Below are 21,841 nucleotides of genomic sequence, written 5' to 3'. Positions count from 1 at the left end.
TTCACATTTATTTTAGTTAACCATGGCTTTTGCAAAATGCTGCAAAAACAATGGGACATCATTTCTGTATGGGAACAGGAGCAAAAATCAAATACTGATAGTTAAGGAAAATATGTCTACAATTAAGCTAGTAGGAACTTGTCCAGATAAATAAAATTACCATTCTGGAAGATTAACACAAGTCTGACAGTGAATAGAAGAATTTTATAAGCAGTCAGTTTTCAGAATAGTTCAAGTTATCCTTACAGATAAGGATAGAAAGTATTTGGAAAAAAGATTTTCTCCTCATTGGAGTTTACAGTATTTTAAATGAAAAATGCTTAGCTTCTCTTTAATTTCTTTAAAAGTTCAATTTTGTTTTAAAATTGGTGATTAAATTAATATGTTGCCAAGCACATTTTCTACTAAAAGGTTTTTGTCCTCAAGAGTTGTTTTATGATAGTAGGAGCCTTTTTTAAGGATATGAAGTTTGTTTCAAGGAAGCATTTTATATGGTAAAATTCAGCATATGTTCTGGGTTCAGGAAGTATGATTTTTCTTCCATATTATTAGGTTTTTGGCCTTCAGTTTGGAATATATTGTGAAAAAGGGAATTGTTTTTAGGGACTATAGGAAATACTAGTATATGTTGAGAATTTTAAATTCTCAGGTGTTCATGGAAATTTCACTCATCTTAGGGACCTGGAATTCCCAAGGGCAGGTTCTTCGAGGGAAGACTGAGGTGAAAAAAAGCAATGAGAAGGCCTTTTCTCTCTCCTAGTCACCAGATCACTGCCTCATTAGCAATGGTCCACCTTTTGCCTAGTCCTTTTGGAGGTGAGGTACTTCAGAAATCTTTTACTGTTGCTCTTCACATCCCACATCAGATTCAACTTTAGGTGGATTTTGGCATCCCTAAAGATATCCCTCTAGGCTTTAGTGATGTATCTGTATTTTTCCAAGTTTAGTATGTCTGAACAATCTTCTTTATGCTTCCTATTAATACTTGATCAGGAGTCCCCTGCATATCCATACAGACCTCACCTTTGATTTTCAAGGTTGTTTTCAAGGATCACTGTCTAGGTCAAGAGTGGTCCATTCTGGTGTAGAGGAAGTCAACAAAGTCAGCAGAAGACTTACAAGTTTTAATTGAGTTCATAACTATTCTTCCACCTGTTTACTAATGTGGTCTGTGAAGCAAACTCTTTTATGTAAAGGCTTTAGCAGTTTTCCTGTCAACTGATTTCCCTTTTGAAATAACCTAGGAAAAAATTACACCTATACTTCTCCAGTAGTTCTACAGAATGGCAAAACATGTTGATGGATGGAGGTGTTGAGAAGGATTGTAATCACATCTCCTGGAACAGCTGAATCTGTCAGCTGCAAGTGATTGTGTTTGACTCTATACTTGTACACTCCATTTTCCTTTTCGAAGTAAAGCATTAAGCATACTCCCTATGTTTGTTCAGACTGAAGAAAACTAAGGAGATAATAGCTACTGCTGTAAACTATCAAGTGGGTGCTTGTAGAGAAGATGGATGTACACTCTCCTTAGATCTGTGAATTAGAAGTAGAAGAGAAAACAGGAAAGTTATAATTACCTGTAAGGGGAAAACAAAAAACTTCACAATGCACATTGTGAGATATTGGAACAGGTTGCCTGGAGGGTTTGTTGAAATGTCATCTTTGAGGATACTCAAAACTTGACAGAACAAGGTTCAGAGCTGCCTAACCTGACTTCGACCATACTGTGCTGTGAGTGGGGAGTGGGACCAGATGACCTCCACAGGTCCTGTCAGCTTAAATTCAAGATTTTATAACTGTATACGTTCTTGTTAGATACCTGTCAGTGAGACATAAGAAATCAGATCAATAATAGATCCTTTTGGATTGTGCCTGGATTTTTAGCAGTGTAATAATTTGCAGCAGTTTTTTTCCTTAAATTTCTGATAATGGGGACAGTGATTGAAAATAGAAGGGAAAGATACTAAATATTTTGCAGTTCAAGTGTAGAGAGACTGGCTAGTGTAAGTAATTTCCTTTTGATCTTTACTGCTGTTGAAAAAGGGACTAAAATCAACTTTGGAAGTATAGATGCAGTTAGCAAATAAAGCATAGAGAAGTGGTGAAGGCTGAATAGACTGGAACACACTGACTAAATTATGGTAAATTAACTAAAGAAGATGGAAAAATTGGATGAGAAGATTGAAAAAAATTCTCACATTTTACGTTTCCATAGAAAATGTTTTTCTGGGAAGATTTAGTCTCACCTTCTCTGTGCTGGAGTATTTTATGTAAAAACAATATTTATCTTATTGTGATGTTTTCATATTGTTATATTTTCTTATTTTTAATTTGTGAGATCTCTGAGATGATGTCAGCACACAAGAGTAAATTACTTTATTGTGCTTGCATCCCATAAAATATTTTTACCGGATCTCAACATTTACAAGTTCTATTTATATAGATAATTTCATGGAGAAGGAATTAAGCCTTGGTTATTTTTCAATATATAGATGTGATTTGGAAATTCTTTATGTAGTACAAACTCTCACACAAGGAAAAGCGTGTAAATGCTACAGGGGACCTAACACTGAAATACACATATGAATAATATATTAGTTGATATACAGTACATATAATTAAAATTGAAGGAGTAAAGCAAATTTATAAAATATTTAAACTGAATAGTGAAGAACACTGCAGAGAATTAAATGCATTCCTTGTTTTTTTAATCCTGACAGTTATATGCTACCAGTATGTAGCAGTTTTCCTGGGGAGAATGTTTCCCACACATAAGAAATTGCCTGGGTTCTTTGACATGCAATGAAGCGTAACTAAAGCAACAGTCTCTAGATATGATAGAAAACAGTAGAATTTTGCTCAGTAAAAAAGGTTAACTTTCCATTACCAAGTAGAAATGGAAATTACACAAATATGTCTTACAATTTAGAATTTAGAAATAAATTGAGCAATTAGAAGTCATGAGACATCTTCGACCATAGCCTTTGTCATAAGAAAATTGTGAAGTTATTTAAATATAGTTTCCTCTTGAGCAGGGATGGTTGGTTTTTTTTTTTTTTTTTTTTTTTTTTTGCTTCTTTTAGGTTTTCCAAATTGCTGAATTTTTGTCAGTCAGTCAGCAGCTAAAATCATACATTTCCTTGAGAAGTAAAAAGTCCATATACTCAAAAAGACCTCGGTCTTGTCTGGAATTATGGATACATGTCTTTGAAAACTGCAAGTTATCAGATATAAATTGAAGGAATGATTTGGTGTAGTCTTTCTATTGTAGTGATTTAAAAAATCTGCTGTAGAACTTTTCTGACCTTGAAAAATTTGCTGTCTTGATTTGAACAATAGACTACACTTAGTGAACAGCTTTCTTTAAGAAAATTCAGTGATAGGGGCTAAGAACTCTGTAGTTTTATGTTCCATGCACAAAGATGAGGTTTTGGTATTGAAGAAATCCCTATCTAGCATGGAACATATTAACAATTGAAGTAGGCAGGTTTGCAATGAGAATAGGTGTGGGATCTGACTGAGTGCCAAATCATGGATTTCTAGCCTGTCTGCCAGTAGTTGGGTGTCTTTCTGGCTGCCCTTGTAGGATGTAACAATAGATTTCACTGCTTGCATAGAGGGGCAGAAGTTAATGTCCATTAAGATACTTTTAAAGCAGAAGATTATGAAGACTAAGTTTTTGTACACCATCTTTTGTTTTGCTTTTGAAATCCTTTAGTTTTATGTTTTGTGTTACAAGCTTCTTATTTGTTATGTCATGTTAGGTGTCTTGCCTTGAGAAAAGACATAAAAAGAAATACAGTAGAAATTTAAATTCAAAAAGGAAATTTAAAAATTCTGTTTGCTTATTTTAATGTGTTTTTTCCCCACCCCCTCTTGTCTTGTCTGTTCCTCCTGTCAAATAAAGGCCAAGAAACACCAGGTCTTTCTAACAGAGACGTATGAAAACAACATGAGAGAGCTGGAGTTACTCTTGGACAGCTTTGCTATGTCAGGCCAGCGGACAGCAGGTTAGTTGAAGGTATAAAATGACAGATGCATCTGTCAATGTTCCAAAGTCACTACATTGTGGGAATTCTGCAGATGCCTCTTGCATTCCCTCTTCTCAACATGCTTTGATTTGATGACATGATAAGAGCAGTTCTCACAGCAGTCGAATGGCCTTGCTAGCTGAGAAAGGGTGACGGATTGTGGACCTGCTGTTGTCAGCCCAGAGCTTGATTTACAAATGCTGGGGTGTATATGATCGGTCAGAAAAGGGCTCACTTGCTGTGCTCTAAATCCAACTGAGAAAAAAGTCCTTACAGTATACCTGCAAAGGGAACAGATGTTTTGCCTGAACTGAGCCAAATTCCGAGGCAACCTTCAGCAACTTAAAGGTCATATATTCAAAAAGGTTGTGTAGGACACATGATGCAACACAATACTTTTTACAGTTGATTGTGGACATGTACTGTTGCATTCATTAATCTGATACAGAACAAATATTTCCCTTTCTTCATTGGAAGTAATTGTAATTCAGTGATTGTGACTCTGCTACCTGGCTTTATATATAAGTATTGTATCAGACTTAACAAACTGCTGCCTGGTTAGAAATTTGAAGTAGTGGCTAATATAAACAAGCTGAACTTTAATGTCAAGCTAGTGATTTTTTAAAGCTGAAAATTGAACATTTAAAAAATTTTCATTTAAAACTTAATTCCTGTTAGAAAAATTGCATACTAGACACAAAGTGCTTCCAATTTACAGTGAAAGTAGACAGGAACAAGTGAGATGGAGCTTACAGAGCAAATGTGTTTGTTTTATGTATATCATGATGTGTTCTGGCACTTTTTAGCAACAATAACACAAATGGGTTGCTAAAAACACTGTGAAATGAAGATACATTTTTTGTATCTTCACAAACGTTTTTTTTTTAAGGCCTGGTGATACTGAATTTCAATAAAGAAACAACTGCTTGGGATTTCTCTTATCCTTAAAAGGCAAGCTTGGATTCTGTCATGCATTGATTTCCTTGCATAGGCTAAATGCTTCATTGTTTGGGACTGGTATCAGTTTTATTCTGCAATTACAAATGTGGTTAACATGATAATACCTGTAGGTTTACAGTTGAAAACCTCTTTAAGACTGTAGGTTTTCCACAGTTTTGCAAAATTCCACATGCTCAAAAGGACTTAAGTAACTCTGGGGGGAGTTACTTAAGTAAGTAAGTGCAATTTCCAAAGCAGAAATTATCTTTTGGATGGTAAACCTTGCTAAGAACAGCTTTGACTTGTTTCTATAATATTAGAAATTTAATAACAGTACCTTCAGTATTCATTTGCTTTGTCTGAGGTAAACTTTTAAACTAATTTAAATAGATCTTTTTTTTCAAGCTTTAGGATCTGTGAAGAGGCTCTTGGGGCAGATAGTAGAATTTAGTTTTGCACTGGATCGCCTGGGTTCTTACAGTCAATTACAGTTTTTTAATATTAGAATAGACATTGACTAAGACTTTTGTTCTACATATTTGCTATGCTTTTAAGTTTGAAACTTAATTTTTAATGCTTTTGCATTATTATATTATCATTGTGGTGTACTTACAAGTCTTTGTATTTAATAGCATTTATTCAAATTTTTAAAAATTATTGTTAATATATTTGAAATGGGAATACCTATGTGCCAATAAAAGTAAAAATCTTAAATAAATCTTTGTAGCCTAATTACTAGATGAGGGGCTACATTAGCCACAGCTGATAGGGAAGTCTTTCTTGTTCTTGTGGTCAACATTGAACTCAAGGGGTTGAGAGATCTCCTTAAAAATCTGTCAGCATTAAAGATTCAACACTAAAGATTCAGCCCCTTAAATCAAGTGCTGGTCAGTCTATGATTATTAGGCTATACAGTAAAGAGAAGATAATACTATATTGATAGTATTGATCATTGGCCCAGTTGGTGTGGGCTGATGCCAGGCACCTATGAAAGCTGCTAACTTGTGCAGCTGGACAGAGAAGAGGAAATTTAATGTAGGGTTCATGGTTAGGGCCAGGAGAGTTCACAAATACCATCACAGGCAAACCAGGCTTAACTTACAGATATGAACTTATTACAAAGAAAATCAGAGCAGGATAAAGAGAAGGAAAATAAGCCCTTTAAAAAACACCTTCCCCCCATACCTCCCTCTACCTCCTTTGCCAGCTGTACCGCCAACCCAGCTGGCACAAGGAGACAGGGAATGAGTGTTACAGTCAGTTCATCACCTGTGGCTTCTCCTGCTGCTCAGGGAGAGGAGTCCTTCCCCTGCTGCACTGCAGGGTCCCTCCCACAGGAAACAGCTCACTGAGAGCTTCTCCAACGTGGCTCCATCTCATCAGCAACAGCTCCCTCCAAACTGCTGCAGTGTGAGTCCATCCTGCAGGCAGCAGTTCTCCCAAAACTGCTGCAGCCTGGGTCACTCTTCCGTGGGGTGCAGTGCTCCAACGACAGGCTGCTCCAGCCTGGCAGCAGGAGCCCTCTCTCCACAGGCCTCCCACAGGATCACAGCCTCCTCCAAGGTATCTGCCTGCTCCAGTGTGGGGCTGTGGGTGGATCTCTGCATCCCTGTGGCCCTGCATGGGCATAGCTGCTTCCCCATGGGCTGCACCACAGCCCGCAGAGGAATGTGGGCTCCGGTGCCTGGAGCACCTCCTGTCCCTTCTTCTCCACTTGCTGTCTGCAGAGTTGTTCTTCTCACTTGTTCTCACTCCGGCTTCTCTGTAGTGACAGCTACAGCGGCCAGCAGCATGTCCATCTTTGGAGCCACAAGGGATTGGCTCTGCTGGACGTGGTGGAAGCTTCTAGCAACTTCTCACAGAAGCCACCCCTGAAGCCCGCCCCCCATTAAAAAACAGCCCATGCAAACCCAATGCCGATTAAAACCTAAATAGTTTTAGAAAGTTTTTTTTTCCTTTGTCAAAATAACAAGCAAAAATCCATGTTTTCTCCTTTTCCAGTGACCTTTATATATTTTCCAGAGCATTGTTATTATCATTGGTTCATTTGCGTGAATTCACTTTGTATCTTTTCAGTTTATCGCATTATGGCGTTATTCAGCAATAGACTATGTTCTTAAGAGTCTTTGTCTTCAGGAAAAAAGTAATTGTGGTCGTAGTAATCTGAAAAAAAGGTGAAATGGGTGCAAAATCCTAAGAGTGTTAGCTGCTTGAGTTAGCATCATCTTTTTTTGTTCAAAAATCTAAAACACAGCACCATATGAACTGTTCTGAAGAAAATTATCTCTTTTCCTACCCTTGGCCCAGTACAGCTAGCAGAAAGTCTGAAACAGCAGATTTAAGAGTTTATTCACTTGTATACTTCTGTAAAACTCATATGGAACTTGGCATTTTCCCCAAATTCTTCCCTCAAACTCTTGGGCAGTACTGGCCGCACACTTCAAATACTGGGTTGGGCTTTTTATCTCATTGCTGACATGGTGCTTCTGCCACAACAGAGTGCGTTTGGATTATGCTGCATGTCTCCTGCACAGCTGTATGAAGTCAGACAACATTTGGGCAGCATTAAAGCCATAGGTTTGTTTTCAGCTAGTAGGCTGAATCTGTATTTCTATTGGCAGATTGAGCTGCCTAGAAATAGGGTTACAGCAAAGGGAAGGAATGACAGCATGAAAAGTGTACTGGCAAAATTCTAATTTTGGCAAATATGATAATAATAACATCATTGAAGGTTATGACTTAAAATATGAAAATACTTTATTTAGACAGTTTGACAAAAACTATGGTATGGAAGATAACTCTTTGATCGACTTAATACGTATTGTTTTAAACTGAATGAGAATTGTGCATTACCACTTTGCTAGAGCTACAAGTATGAAAAAATAGTGTTTATTTTTTTTGTGCAACAAGATCAATGCAGAATGTTCCTACAATGGGTAGTAGTGAGAGGTTGGTCTTATAAATGAGAAGATTGGACTGGAGCTCTCTGCATAGTTATAGCTGTGGTTATGTGATAAAAATTATCGTAAGGTCACACTTAGCACTTTCTTCTATGTGAAATCTTCTCAAAAGAGGTCAGATTTTATGAATTCTTCTTAGGTTGGTTTTAAGTGTAACACTGTTGTTTGGGATATCTCTAGGATTCACAGGGCTCTGAAGTGTCATTAAGAAACTCTTGTTTTTTCCCTGACTCTACAGAATTTTAGAAACTGTGGTAAGTAGGTGGAGTGGCTGATAGGACAGAGGTCAGTCTGTGTGTGCTGTAGAGCTGATCTTGCTCCAGCTGCTGACAGCAATCTTGCAAATATGTGTTGCTTTGAATAGGTGGAACTTTGTAACACCTAGTCCAGCCTGAACAGCACTTATACTTTCTAGTATTATTAAAAGTCAGGAGAGAAGAGGCTAACTAATTGAAAGAATTTTGTAAACACCAGCTGGCAATATGTTCTGACTTGTGCACTTAAGTAAGTTTTCCGCTGAGTTCTATTGGTGTATTACGTGTAGCCTACAAAAGGAATTTAATTATTTTTATACAATGCCTTAGTAGAATGTCATGCTTATTAGATGACACTAATTATAGAATTTTTTTAAAATGCCCATCAAGTATGTAAGTAGACCTCCCCTGATAAAGTTTTATGGAGAGCCAAAAAGTCTCAGACTTTAGTACCTGATTTGACTTCATGAGCCACTCTGTGTAAATTGCTTAGTGACACTGGTGATAAGCACCCCTATCGTTGTTTAGTTGTTGTGGGAGTTATGATGATTTAGCCTTCTTGGATTTAAAATCCCTCAGATATTTTCACTTTTGCAAAATAAGGCTGCTATTATAGTTGGTAAAGATAGTTTTGCTTATAGAACATGTTAAAAATTGTTGAAACGTTGATACTATAATTTGCCACGCAGTAAGTGATAAATGTTTTTTTCTAAGAATATAAATAATGCTGAGAGGAATGGTCTGTCAATAACCTAGTATTGTCGTGTAACACTAGGAAAAAACAAAATTTTTTCTTGGAAACTGAGTATCAGCTGACATCTTGTGACCTCTCGATCAATACAGTGTTGTTTTGCCTTCTTGGCACATTGTTCTATGCACTTTAGAATGGCCAGACTTGTTCATATGTCCCCAATTAAGGCGACAAGATCAGAAGTCTCAATCTAAATGTTTAATAAATAAGTTTAGTTTGTATCTAATGGATATATCAGATTTATAATTGAACTGTTATATAGGACCCTACAGACAGATAATATTTTTTGTCATTTCCTTTAGAATAAAATTTAATATAATTTAAAATGTTATTAAGTCCTCTCCAAGCATAACATAGTCATATGATCTTTGGCTTTGAGTAAATGAAGTACTGCATTACTATATGCATGCTTAGTCACAACAGCAAAATCATGTCAGGAAAAATGTAACATTCTTAACTTTCAGACATGTTTTTCTAAGTATATAATTGTGTGGTTTCAAAGTTGCCTTGTCTGACTGAATGACACAGGTTTGACTACAGTAGAAATAATATGTGAGACTGCATACCAAATGCATTAGACATAAATGTAATCCAGAATTTACAGTTCTGTATCTTCTATTAAAGCTTTTATATGGATGTCTTTTAGCTCTATTTGCTGTGAACGCATGGCTATACAGCTGTATCTCTCATGGCAAACAAGGCTGCTCTTCAGTGTTTTGTATTGCCACTGAAGCCGTAGCTAATTCTAATACCTCACATCCAGGGTGAGTAATTTTCTTTCTGTGGCTTTAAGGCTTAATTTTTGTTCTGTGTTTTCCTTCAGGCACTTGTGAGGACAAAGATAAACCTCTGAGCTGCTCTGTCATTGAGACTTTGAGGTGTACCTTGACAGCTTACCAGAACAAGCTGGAAGATACGTCTAATGAGGTAGCACTTGCAGTGTTTGGCTCTATATGTATTGCATTTGGCCTGCAGCAGAACATACACTTTGCTTGTAAAGAACAGAAGAAGTGTGGGAATGTTGAGTAGACAGCTGCAAGTATGCCTGAAGAAAAAATCTCTGTCGCTACTATTTCTCTAAGCTTGCCCTACAGTAAAGTTTCACATTTGTAGGGACAGGGAGAACAGTTTTTTGTCTTTCTAGTTGAATTTGATTTTCTAGTTCAGTCTTTGGGGGTTATTTTCAAAAAACATTTAGGATAACAAGCCATTCATATATAGAATATTAGTTAAAAGATAATAATCTAAGAGGGCAGCTGCATATACTGCAGTGTTCCTAAATACACAGTGGTTGAGCCTCATTAGTCACTGCTATCAGGCATGTAAATGATCATGCTCCTCTGTACTTCTAAAACTGGTATAATTTTCTGAGGAGAGTGTTTTCAATAGATTCTCTTTGGGAGCTTTTTTGCTATAATTTCAATTAAAGTAGGACTGTTAGAATACTGTCTTTAGGTTATCTAAGAAAATAATGGAAGTATTTCAATTTTGGGGAAATTACCCTTGAAAAAAATCGGATGTTTTCCATGCAGTCCTTTTATATCACTGATTGAGAAGCTACAGTTTTGCATTTATTTTCTTGTGTGTTTTGCTAGTCTGACTAAATTACTCCTCTTGGGTTTAAATGTTTTATTAATTTGTGGCTTTAAAGCCTGTAGAAAGAAGTTAACTGCACTATTAAAACTTTTTGTACAAACTTGTGATTCATCTTTGAATAAAACTGGCAAATACAGAAAGGCAAGGCATGATGAGACTGTAAGGTGCCAGCACTCTTATTTAATTTCTAGGTTTTGTCTGTTGTTTTGACAAATGCATAGTCTAGCTAGTCACTCAACAGGTTAAAAAAATTAAAAATTAAAAAGAAAAAAAGAAAACTATATTAGCTTTGACCTTTTTAGTGGGAAAAAAATGGTCACCCACAAGACCTTTGGGTTTGTTCAAGGGGCACAAAAATAAGTGACCATGGTAGCAATTACACTTTTTAAACAGCAAGCACTGTTAAGTTTCTCCCAGCGAGATAAGAGAACTGATGTGTATAGTCATTATGAAACTCTTCTGAGACCCAAGTCTGGAAGCTGCAGAGTAACTAGGAACATATTACCCACAGCGAATTGTTATTTGGGAGGAGGAGCATCACGTGATAGGCAGCACAGTTGAAAAGTCGACTCAGCAGGCTTTGGCTTAGTGATGTGCTTTGTTGTGAAACTGTGCCAGAGACAGCAGTGGGGAGACCAAGGGGGTGGCTTCTAAGAAAGCAAAGAGAGTGTTCTGACAGAAAGAAGAATGAACTGTCAAGGAAAATAAATCGCAAGCAGAGCAGGACCAACAGATGACCTGCCACAAGACTTCCCAGTAGGACTGTGTGTGACTGACCCTGAAGTTGTCATATGGAGCCAGAGATCACTGAGCACCTCCGTGGTGCACAGAAAGGGCAGTGCTCTGTCCTTCTTGATTACCCCTGCCCCCACAGAGAATGCTGCTTTTGCCTTTTTATGTGTGAGATATGTTTAAAAATAAAACTTTTTAATAATACAATAATGCACAAGGGGACTATGAAGGGCACTGTGCAATAAAATTAGAATGTTTTAATACACAATAAGAAAGGGTTTTAGTAGCAACACAACAGTAAGCAAATTTTAGTGGTTTCCTTTATAAAAAGATTTTCAACAAGATTGCACATATTGATGAATTTATTAATGTATGTGTACACCTATATGTATATGTGAAATATGCTGGTAAACTTGTCATGTGTCATCTTTAACTTACTGTGTTAAACATTTGATTAAAAGATCTGATTAGTTTGTGTAGTCACACAAAGTAACAAACTAGAAAGTTGTAGAAGTGTTTTGGGTTTTGTAGATAACTAGCTTCTGACTTTCTGTATAGTGCAGACACCAGAACATGTTTGGATAGAGGGAAAAGATTAGTAAACGAATAAAAAGACTGGAAATATTCCAGTAGCATTCTTTAATTTACTGTAATTATTTCTAAGGGTTCTGCCAAGTTTCCTGACATCAAAATATAAAAATAAACATTTTAAATGTAATTCATAAATTTTGTAAATGACGTATTCTGTTTCTGAGTTGCTATGTCAGGCGTTAGCAGCATCATCATAAAAACAGAGATACACATTATTTTGGTATGCTGTTACCAGTTTTGAAAGTGGAAAGTGAAGCTACTACACATGGTAGTACCTCAGTACATATTAAGCAACCTCTGAGACTGCTTTTGCTTTTAACCCTAAAAGTCACTGTGCCTCTGTGGTACATTGATGCGTTTTACAGTATGTGAGTACTGTCCAGTGTTCTCTAAAGAATCAAGTTTGTAGCTGGACAATTTCTGCAAATGGCCACTGACTTGAAAACTTGTTTTCTCAAACCACTCCCTAGATCATTATTTGAATTTACTACACTTTCAAGTGAATTTCAGAATCTGTGTTTTTGTCAGATATTTTGAGAGTTAATAGGATAGGTAAGAATGGACTCAGTTTGGGATTCTGCCACTACTCTTTATTTTAAATCATTATAAAAGGTTATTTAGTGTTTTGTAATGGCATGTTATTTAGATTGTATGGAGTACAAAAGGTCTTCAAGGAATTGAAATAAATTTTGTCTTTTTACTTTCATATATGAAATTCTTCCTTTATATTATATAGAATAGATCCTTGCACCCTTTCTGTAAAAGCCTGTTTGACTTTCATATTTTTTGCAGCTTGAGAAAACGAAGGCTTTGTGTAAAAAGATGACAAAAGAACTTGAGGTATCTGAGGAGAAAATGTGTGCTTTAAGACAAGACCTGAAGGTATGGTTTAATGAACTTAGCATAAAATTCGAACATTCTGCAAAAGGTATCTTTCTGGATTAAAAGTATCTTTTTTCTTATCAGAGTAAGTCCTTATATCATTGTAGTCTGTTGAGCAAACTATTTTACCTCACAAGTTTGTGTGAAACCATGCTGTTTTATCCTGGTTATCACTATAAAGCACATAATTTCAATGATTACCCTCCTGAAATAATTAAAATACCTTGATAAATTTGCAGGTATTGTTTTATATTGAAATAATTATCAGTAATCTGTTTTGTTTAACTGTTTTTCTCAACAAAAGTGAAAGAGAATTTAATTACCTCTATGCATATGAAGGTATATTTTATTAAAGATGTCAATTCTTTAGTTAATTGTTTTGTTTATGTTTGTCAGAAGGGTCATGTGATGCATCAAGTTGTCTTTAACATCTGTAAAGTGTGCAGCCTAAAATTTCTTGGAATAAAAGTTACCTGAGATAAAAACACTTGAGAGCTCTTTCCTTTAGTTTTGGAACAATTTTTTGTTTCCTGTTTTTGGCTGGCACCACTTTTGTAATTTCCTTTCTGGTTAAATCAATAGCCAAGGGAGTGAGCAAATCCTGAGGTTGTGTTTTAACTTAATCTCCCAACTAGCAGTGATATTGTATTACTGCCAAAATAGAATGTCTGTAAACACAGTGTTTTTCAGATTCTTTTTCTGAGGATATGCTGCTTTATGTTTTATGCAGTGCTTCTCTGTAACATTCACTGAATCTTCACATTAATGGATGCTTGCACATGATGTGTTGTCACCTGTTATGAACTTTACTAATTTATGTTCAGAAAATTTAGGACTTGTACTTCTGTTACAGCACCTTTTTAAGTCACCTAAAAATTTTGCAACCTTTGCAAGAGGTACTTGTATTCTTCATGCACAAACTGAGCTTGCTACACACAGAGGGTACTGGTTTTTATGCAACATGCCAGTTTTCAATCTCTCTAAATTTTTGGTAATAATATTGTATAGATGATCAAAATCTATATCGAGTCTGAAAGCATTTCTATTAGAAATTTAAAATTACTTTAATATTTTAATGTTTTTATTTTGACGAATAAAGCTTGTCATTTTCTGATTAATTTGGTGGTATCTTTTGTATGATTTTATGGTCTATGAAGCTATGATTTTATGAAAAATAAACAATGCTTTCAGTTTGACCTTTTGCAAGCTTTAGCAGTGCTGGAAATACAGTGTAACTGCACCATATTTTGGCTCAGAGGGGATAGTGTATTAAGTTCTATGTTTACCTGGTGAGATTTTGGTGTTGGTTACATAATGGTATTTATGACCACTTCTGATTACTTATTTCGCATGGTCAACCTCCAAAGAGAGTCCTCACTTAAGTGAATCCCCTCACCAGGGATTCACTTAAGAAAATAATGTATCTTTTCAATAGGTCTGAGAGCTTTGCACTCTGCAGAGGATAAGTTGCATTCCTGTGTTCTGCGTGTCATTTTTGGGGCTAGAGGGGACTGTGAAGTTTACTGTATCATGGAGCCTTTACCTGTCAGAGATGGATTTCCAATGCTGTCTAGTTGCAAGCTGTTCAAGAGGCCTATTGTCAATTTTGAAACTCTGTTCTTGAAAGATAAAGTCCACCCAGCCTGGATTCTTGTGAATACATGTGGTTATATGACTGTTTCTTTCCTCAGGTGATGAACACTTGAATAAGGTAGCATTTTATAGAATAAAATTTATACCAGCTTTTCTGTTAAATTCCTCTGTTTTACAGGAAGTTCAGGATACCATGGCTGATACCAAGAAAGAGTTAAACTATCTGCACACTAAGTGTGCAGACAGAGAGACTTTAATAGAAACTTTAAAAATGGAACTACAGGATGTACAGCAATGCTGGGAGAAAGAGCAAGTACGTGCCACAGAATCTGAAAATGAAATCCAGAAGCTTACCAGGGCTTACCAGAAGGATATGGAGGTATTACTAGAGACAAGATGACTGTCAAAGAGTCTTTATTTAATCTCAGCTTTATACATTTACATACATCAGATGGTTACTTTTAGTTTTAACAGATTTATCCCTAAAATATGATTTTAAGATACCTATTTTGAAATATGTGTTTAGTATCTACAGGATTTCAGGACATATTGGTTCTCCTTTCTTCTATATCAGAACTAATAGCTTAATCATTCTTGTATTTTAAATTTTTGAAAAACAGACTTTATTTAAAAAGATATGCCTGATGAACAATTCTTTCTTTCTTTCAAATTAAAAGTTAGCAGAAATGTTTTACAATTGAAACATGTAATATTGTCATTATCATGTCTTAATTACTTACCCACAAGTAAATTGATAGATAGCAAATATGGAATTGAGGTAGTTTTGCATGCATGCCACAAAACCTAGAAATTCTTACCTTTTATCTATTAGCTAATTGTAGTGTGCTATATGTGGGAATGGGTCTACAATGTCTTATTTCTGAACTATTATCTTTCTCCTTATATATATTAACAGATGTTAATTTTGTTGCTTTTTCCACCCAATAAAGTGGTTCTGTATTAGCAACAGCAATGATATACTTGTAGTTGTTGTGCATATTGAGCTCATTACTTCCACAAATTTGGACATGGATGCCAACTGAGTAAAAAGGAAACATTCTTTCCACCTCTTTTACAGTCTGGTATTTAAATAGGGTCCACATGAAGCAGCTGGAATTGTTACACACATCGGATAATGATTAAAGTGGAGGAAACTAGAAGTCTGCCTATATTGTAAAGTCAGCATGTCTACAACCCTGTGGTTGCATTCAACATGTGTGAATTGATTTGGGGTCTTGGAATGCTGTTTCTCATGCCAAATGGATAATTATCGTCCTAGTTTTATCACAGCTCAAACATCAAATGTAATGATGGTGGCACACTGGATTTTCCTTGGGGAATTGGTAGATCTGTTAGAAACAAAGTCAAACTAAACTGAACTACAATTTATTTTTAATTGCCTAAAGTACCATGAGTTAATTGTGACAAAATACACCTAAGTGTAATGGAAAGAACAATCCTCAGAACAATCCTACTTTCCAATCTTGGCCATCCGTATTTTCTTAATGGAAAATCTCAACCAAGGCCCCTGGAAAATAATGGCACTCTTTGCAATAGTTTACAGACTTTGTCCTTGTGACTTTTGAAGTACAGCTTGCTATTGTTGTCTTAATCAAAGTTGCTAAGTTGCATATATGTACTGAAAGCACTAAGGATGGAATTTCTATAGCATTCTATTGTTGCTAAAGTTTATTTATAACTTGCATCAATTTATTGTATTACTGACTAAAATCAGTGTGAATGAATGAGGCATGGCTTGTGGAATTTAACTCATGAAGCTATAAGCCTATTTTGTCTGGCCATTTAGTCTCATATATAATCCATACAAAAACAATTTAAAAAAGACTTCAGAGTGATAGTTGTATAAATAGTGTCTTGTGCTGCCAGGCCAATCAGAGAATTTTCTGCATGCTCTGCAATTGTTCTAAATGGATACGGTTAGAGTATAACTGAAAGTTTTACCATAAATAAATAAATTGCATATCCTAATAGCATGGAATTTTTTATCTGTATCAGATAGTCATTGTGATAACAGCAGAACTGTTCTGTATTTATATAAGCCATTTATATATTACGTCTGAATAGACACATTTTGTAAAAACTGTTTTCTTACCTTCGCTTCAATATGTATGACTGCAAATATTAGTAATTGTGGTATTTTGAAAAAGGTTTGTGAATGAGCTATGTGGGCTTTTTTTCTCTTGCATGTAGTTCATATTATTGCCCATGTAATGCATGTCTTTCAATTCTAACACTGTTCAGATACATCTGTAATTCTCCTTTTGTTTCAGGAGAAACTAACCTTCCTTCATAGCTTATACCAGCATTTGATAGCAGGCTGTGTGCTTATAAAACAACCAGAAGGCATCCTAGATAGATTCTCTTGGCCTGAGCTTTGTGTAGTCTTGCAGGAGAATGTTGATGCCCTGATCTCAGACCTCAACAGGGCTAATGAGAAGGTAAGTGTCCTTAGGCACCAGCTACCTCTATTAAATTCAGTGACATTTGTCCACATTGCAGTATCATTAAAAAGGACTGACATTCATCTTATTTCAAAAAGAATTTGGACGTTAATAATTCAATACCATTAATTATGGCTTGTCTACAACTCAGTTTGATGCCATTGCTGTGGGCATGTAAATGTGACTGAAGTCTGTATGAAGTCTCTAAGCTCCACTTTCAGTGCAGGACATGCTAATAGTACTAGCCAATATTAGCCACAGGGACCTAATTAAAAGAAAATAAATTAATCTTACTGATGAAGCAATTCAAAGAACTTAGTCATTTACACTAATAAAGCAAGTCTTTATTTTACCATAAAACTGAAACAAAATGCCCTTACTCAAGGAGTATCATCTTTAAATTATATGTTTATTATTCAGAGTTTATTATTTTATTTGAAAGAATGACAGTGTATTTTTTCATTTAATTGTAACTCATGGAATATAGAATTATATTCAGTAACACAAATAGAAAATACCTGTTTTCTTAAAACATTTCAATATTTGCTATAGGGAGGAGCTGTACTTTTCAGGGTGCAAGTAAGCTTATGTGGCCTTTCTCTCCATAAATCCCTGCATTTTTATGAAAGAAAAGATCTCCTTTTAAATAAATTAAACTGACTCCACAGACTAACAGTCTTTAGAATTTCAGTTCATTTTCTGGCTCCATTGATCAGGTCAGTCCTAAGACTAGTACAGCAACTCCAGAAATTGTCTATGCTGACATTTTTTGAGACATAGTAGGGGAAAATCTTATTTTGACATTTTTCATCTTCAGGAGTGACTGCTCTTCTGGTCTGAGTAAGATGCAGGGCTGGTTACAGTGAATTGTTTTAACTCTGCCCATCAATTAATAAATACCCCAGCAGTCAGTCGGACCTACCCCCTTACCAAAGGGGTAGGATAAAATCTAGATTATGAACATTTGATATACTTTTGTATTTTACTTTTGAAGTAAATGAAGGAAGGGAATGGAAGAGAAGAGAGTGAACATTATTGGCAGTGTTTGAGGATATTGTGTCATATTGTTTCTTGCTTTTTAATTTAGTATGGTTATTGATATTGACTGTGAGGTCTCTAGGACTTTTTTCATATACTTACCAGCTTTTCAGGGGTTTTGAACAGTATGTCACTTGTGTTGTACCCGCTTTCTTGGAAGCAAAATTTTCCTCTTGCATTTCTGTGTGATGCATTTGAAAAGTAGCTTGCTGATACTCTCTAGTAATTAATTGTAGGTGTGTGTATTTCACGATTATTCTTACCTTGATTCATTCCTCCATTTAGTTTGCGTGGGAGCTCCTAAGTTATCCACAGAGTGAATCCATTTGTACTTGTCGAAAACAACTTCTGTGTGCTAAAATGTCCTGAAGTTCTTTTAATGCTTAATAGTATTTGGAATGTTTTGGTTTTCCACTAAAACAAAAATTAAATTAAGGACTGGTTTTTTTACATATTATTTACAATTCCTGCAAACTTCTAAGGGACTGGTATACTCAGATTGATACTTTACCATTGCAAGACTTAATGCTCTTTTTTACAAAAAGCCAAAACATAGGAGACATGTCCAGTTCAGGTTTTCAACAAAGAAAGCAACAAACATCTGCAATATGGTACAACAATGGCAAAACTGAATCCAGTTTTTTGTTCATTTTGTTGCACAACTCAAGTAAATAATCTGTCATGAAAGGCTTTTACTTAATTTTAATGAAAATATTGAAGAAATTACAGTTTAGGTTTTATGCCATCTGTGGTTAAACTGATATGCACAATAAAGTAAAAACGTGCTTAGAGAAGTAAAATAATTTCTTTTTAAATGCTTGTTACACAGATATCTCACCTGGAATATGTTTGTAAAAACAAGTCCAATACTATGAAGGAGCTTCAGCAGAACCAGGAAGATGCTTTTAACAAAATGGCTGAACAAATGAAAGCGCAGGCAAGCTGTTGGCAGAATGAAAAAAAGTATCTGGAACAGCAGTACTCAAGTCTCCTTGGGGAAGTTCATGCAAGGGCACAGGTATGTTGCTATGAACTTCTGATTTTTTTTTTCCTTGTAAATATTTAATGGATTATTTCCATAGTTTGAACCCCTAACCAGTTTAAGGTTGTTTAAAATGAAAGAAACCTGCAAACTCCATGGTAGTATTGACTTCATTTATAATAAGAAATAAATGTCTTTGTTAAAACATTCTTGGAGTGAATTGTCTAATTTGGCTTACAGTTGCTACTGTTTATTGGGTTGTTTTTGTTTGTTTTTTATTGAGAATGTTAAGGCTGTAAGATTGAATTTGCTTGATTTAAGAATTATATAGGACAGCAGTGGTTTTTTTTCAGTGTCATGCTTCGCAAAGACTGTGTAGAGATACAGTAAAATGGTGTCATCTGGGGATAAATTTAGATATATACATTCTGACCCTAAAAACCAATTAGCAGTGGTAGATTTCAACAGTATTAGAGGATGCTGTTACACAGATGATACAGTGAGCAGTGGGTCAAAAGTGTAAACTATTGGTACTGATTGTTAGACAAGTTATTTGCAATTTAAAATGCTCACTATTATTCTACAACTACCATTCACCATCTTTTCAATCACATTCATTTACATGTGTTTCAATAAAAGTGTGAAATTGAGGAAATAAAGTATGCTTTGTTACTTGCGACTGCCACCTGTGACTTACTTTATCTGAAGAATGCTATATTTGACTCAGATTTTAGTCTTGGAAGTCCTTGTGTGCTGAAAAATACATTTATGAAGTATTCTATTTACAGAGCAATTTATGGTGAGTTCTTAGGACTGAGTTATAATTTTTTAGATTTTTTTACTTGATATTGACATTTCACATTGGATATTGACAAGGCTACAAACATCACTATGAGTGGAATAAGTGGCGTCCAGATTTATATATTTAATTTCCCCAACATCGTGTAGTTTCAGCTTATGGCTTTCATTTGCCAACAGAAAGAATGGTGGAATAAGGAAGCCTAATTTTAATTTTAAAAATTACATTTCCTTCTTAAAGAAAAAGTGGAGTTACACAATTTAGATTTCTTCCTCCTGTGCATGATGGGTCATGTCTTTTTAAAAACTCTTGTGTTTTGTGAAAAATAGGTGCTCTGCAGTACTGCACCATTCTTTGGGATGGTGCCAAACCTCCCAGTCTCTGCAGCTGGATTGTATAGGTAGCATGTAAAGCACATACAGAAAATGTGTCTCCTTTTTGTGGCATGCACTTAGGCACATGTTTTGGAAAAAACTTCATCTGTCAGCTTGCTGTACAGGACTACTGAATCACTAAAAGGGGAATATTTTCCCTTAGAAAACATCTGGACATGTTTTCTAACACAGGTTATGTAATGTTGGAGTGTAAGCTGGTAGTTTTGTAATCTAGGTAGTGCAATGTCTGTGTACACTTAGATGATTCAACAATCTCTTTTCCATCTTGTGTTCTAGTTTGTCTTCCTTACCATTCAGTGTCAAACTCTCAAGAAGACAGTCTAATTTCTTCTTGATTTCTAATTTGTGACTGACTTTCAACTTGCAAATACCAAATTAAGCCTTTTATCTCCTGGCACCTGTAAGGTCCATAAATGTCTGCTGCTAGGGCTGTTCTAGTCCTGATTGCCCATTTTTCCTGGCTTAACTGTATTTTACCTTTTGAATTTTGAGCCAGTTAGCCATATTTGTCTGCAAGATTAGTGCTTTGTTTGATCAGAGGTGTACAGACAGACTAATATCATAGCTTTATTTCCAAAGAAAACAAGGGAAAATGTGCCACAAGTTACAGAATATCTTCAAAGGATCTTTAAGATTTGCCGACTGCCAGTGATTACAGAAAAATGCAGAACGCAATATTTAAATTTAATTATTTTAGCAAGCTTTATTCATTAAATTTTATAGAAAACATATAATCAGTACAAGTGGAATATAATTTGGCAGTATTTCAATGTACAGCTGAGGGTCTCCTCACTCTAGGACACTTATTCTAGCGCTACAAGGAAACTGTAGCAATTTGCTACATTTTCCATCCAAAGATCTGAGTGTTAATTGCAAGCACTTTAGTGAAATAACCCCTTGTAGGGTTTAGTTCCATTCTGAAAAGGGAAGATGAGTGATTTTTGCTGTCCTGCACCAACCTAATGGTACACCATAGGATGCTTCCTTTTATTTGTCTTCAACCGGTGTTCCATGATTTCTTCTGGATATTTTCTCCTCAGAGGTCCTGTATTGAGACTTCTTTAGTTTTTCAAATTGTTGACATGTCTGTGAAAGCAAACCATAGAGTGTCAATTCACAATCTCAGGAGTTAACAGAGAGCTCTAAGTATAAGCAATGTATCTTGAAACTTACTGTTTTGGTTTATTAGAACTGCAGTAGAGAGTCAGGGCTTTTTAGAATGGTCTCCTTATAATTAAAACACTGCAGAATCTGGAGGTTTTACTGGCAGTGACACCTGCTACTGCTTCTGTCCCCAGCCAGTGCTGTTCAGGGTCCCTGGTTCCACAGTAGGATCTGTGAATGTTAATAGGTACTACCTCACAGCTGGTACTGTAGGTCAGATGGATGGTGTAATCAGAAAGCAGTTTTACTGTTTTTCTATAGGCAAGAAATTCCCAGAGTAGCCTTATCAGAGATCAGCAATAAACAAGGCTCTGTAGGTACCACTCTTTGTTGGTGGTCTCCATGTTTGGAGTGTCAATGGAGCTTTAAATGCATATCCTTTTTCTTTGTCTTTTGTTGCAGGAGTCTAGCCCTCTTGATTTGATTGTGTGCCATTTTGAAAATGTTACTATGCCTGTTCCTTAGCCTCACACAAATTATTTATTATTTATAGTCCCTTAGGAAATGTCCTCTGAATTTTAACTACCAGTTGTTGTTTGTTTATTATATAGACACTTATTATTTTTGTGGCAACTGCTTAAAATAGAAAGGTTTTGTTCTTATATGCAAAAACATATTGTAAGAGAAAAATACTTTAACTACTTTAAAACGTCAATTTTAACAGAAGAA

General features: G+C 35.6%; 1 protein-coding gene across 1 annotated transcript in view; it reads left to right on the top strand.

Annotated features, from left to right (window-relative positions):
* The window catches only part of CCDC171 (coiled-coil domain containing 171), a 182,778-nt gene that overhangs the window by 44,012 nt on the left and 116,925 nt on the right, over positions 1-21,841 (top strand). Inside the window, exons 10-15 of the mRNA XM_030969447.1 lie at positions 3,911-4,013; positions 9,762-9,865; positions 12,650-12,739; positions 14,511-14,711; positions 16,624-16,791; positions 18,662-18,850. Coding sequence (XP_030825307.1) covers positions 3,911-4,013; positions 9,762-9,865; positions 12,650-12,739; positions 14,511-14,711; positions 16,624-16,791; positions 18,662-18,850 — 855 coding nt within the window. The remainder of the gene's footprint in view (positions 1-3,910; positions 4,014-9,761; positions 9,866-12,649; positions 12,740-14,510; positions 14,712-16,623; positions 16,792-18,661; positions 18,851-21,841) is intronic.

The sequence above is a fragment of the Camarhynchus parvulus genome, chromosome Z (genome assembly GCF_901933205.1).
Source record: "Camarhynchus parvulus chromosome Z, STF_HiC, whole genome shotgun sequence".
NCBI lineage: Eukaryota > Metazoa > Chordata > Aves > Passeriformes > Thraupidae > Camarhynchus > Camarhynchus parvulus.
Note: the sequence above shows the minus strand (reverse complement) of the source record. Positions and strands in the feature narration are given on the sequence as shown.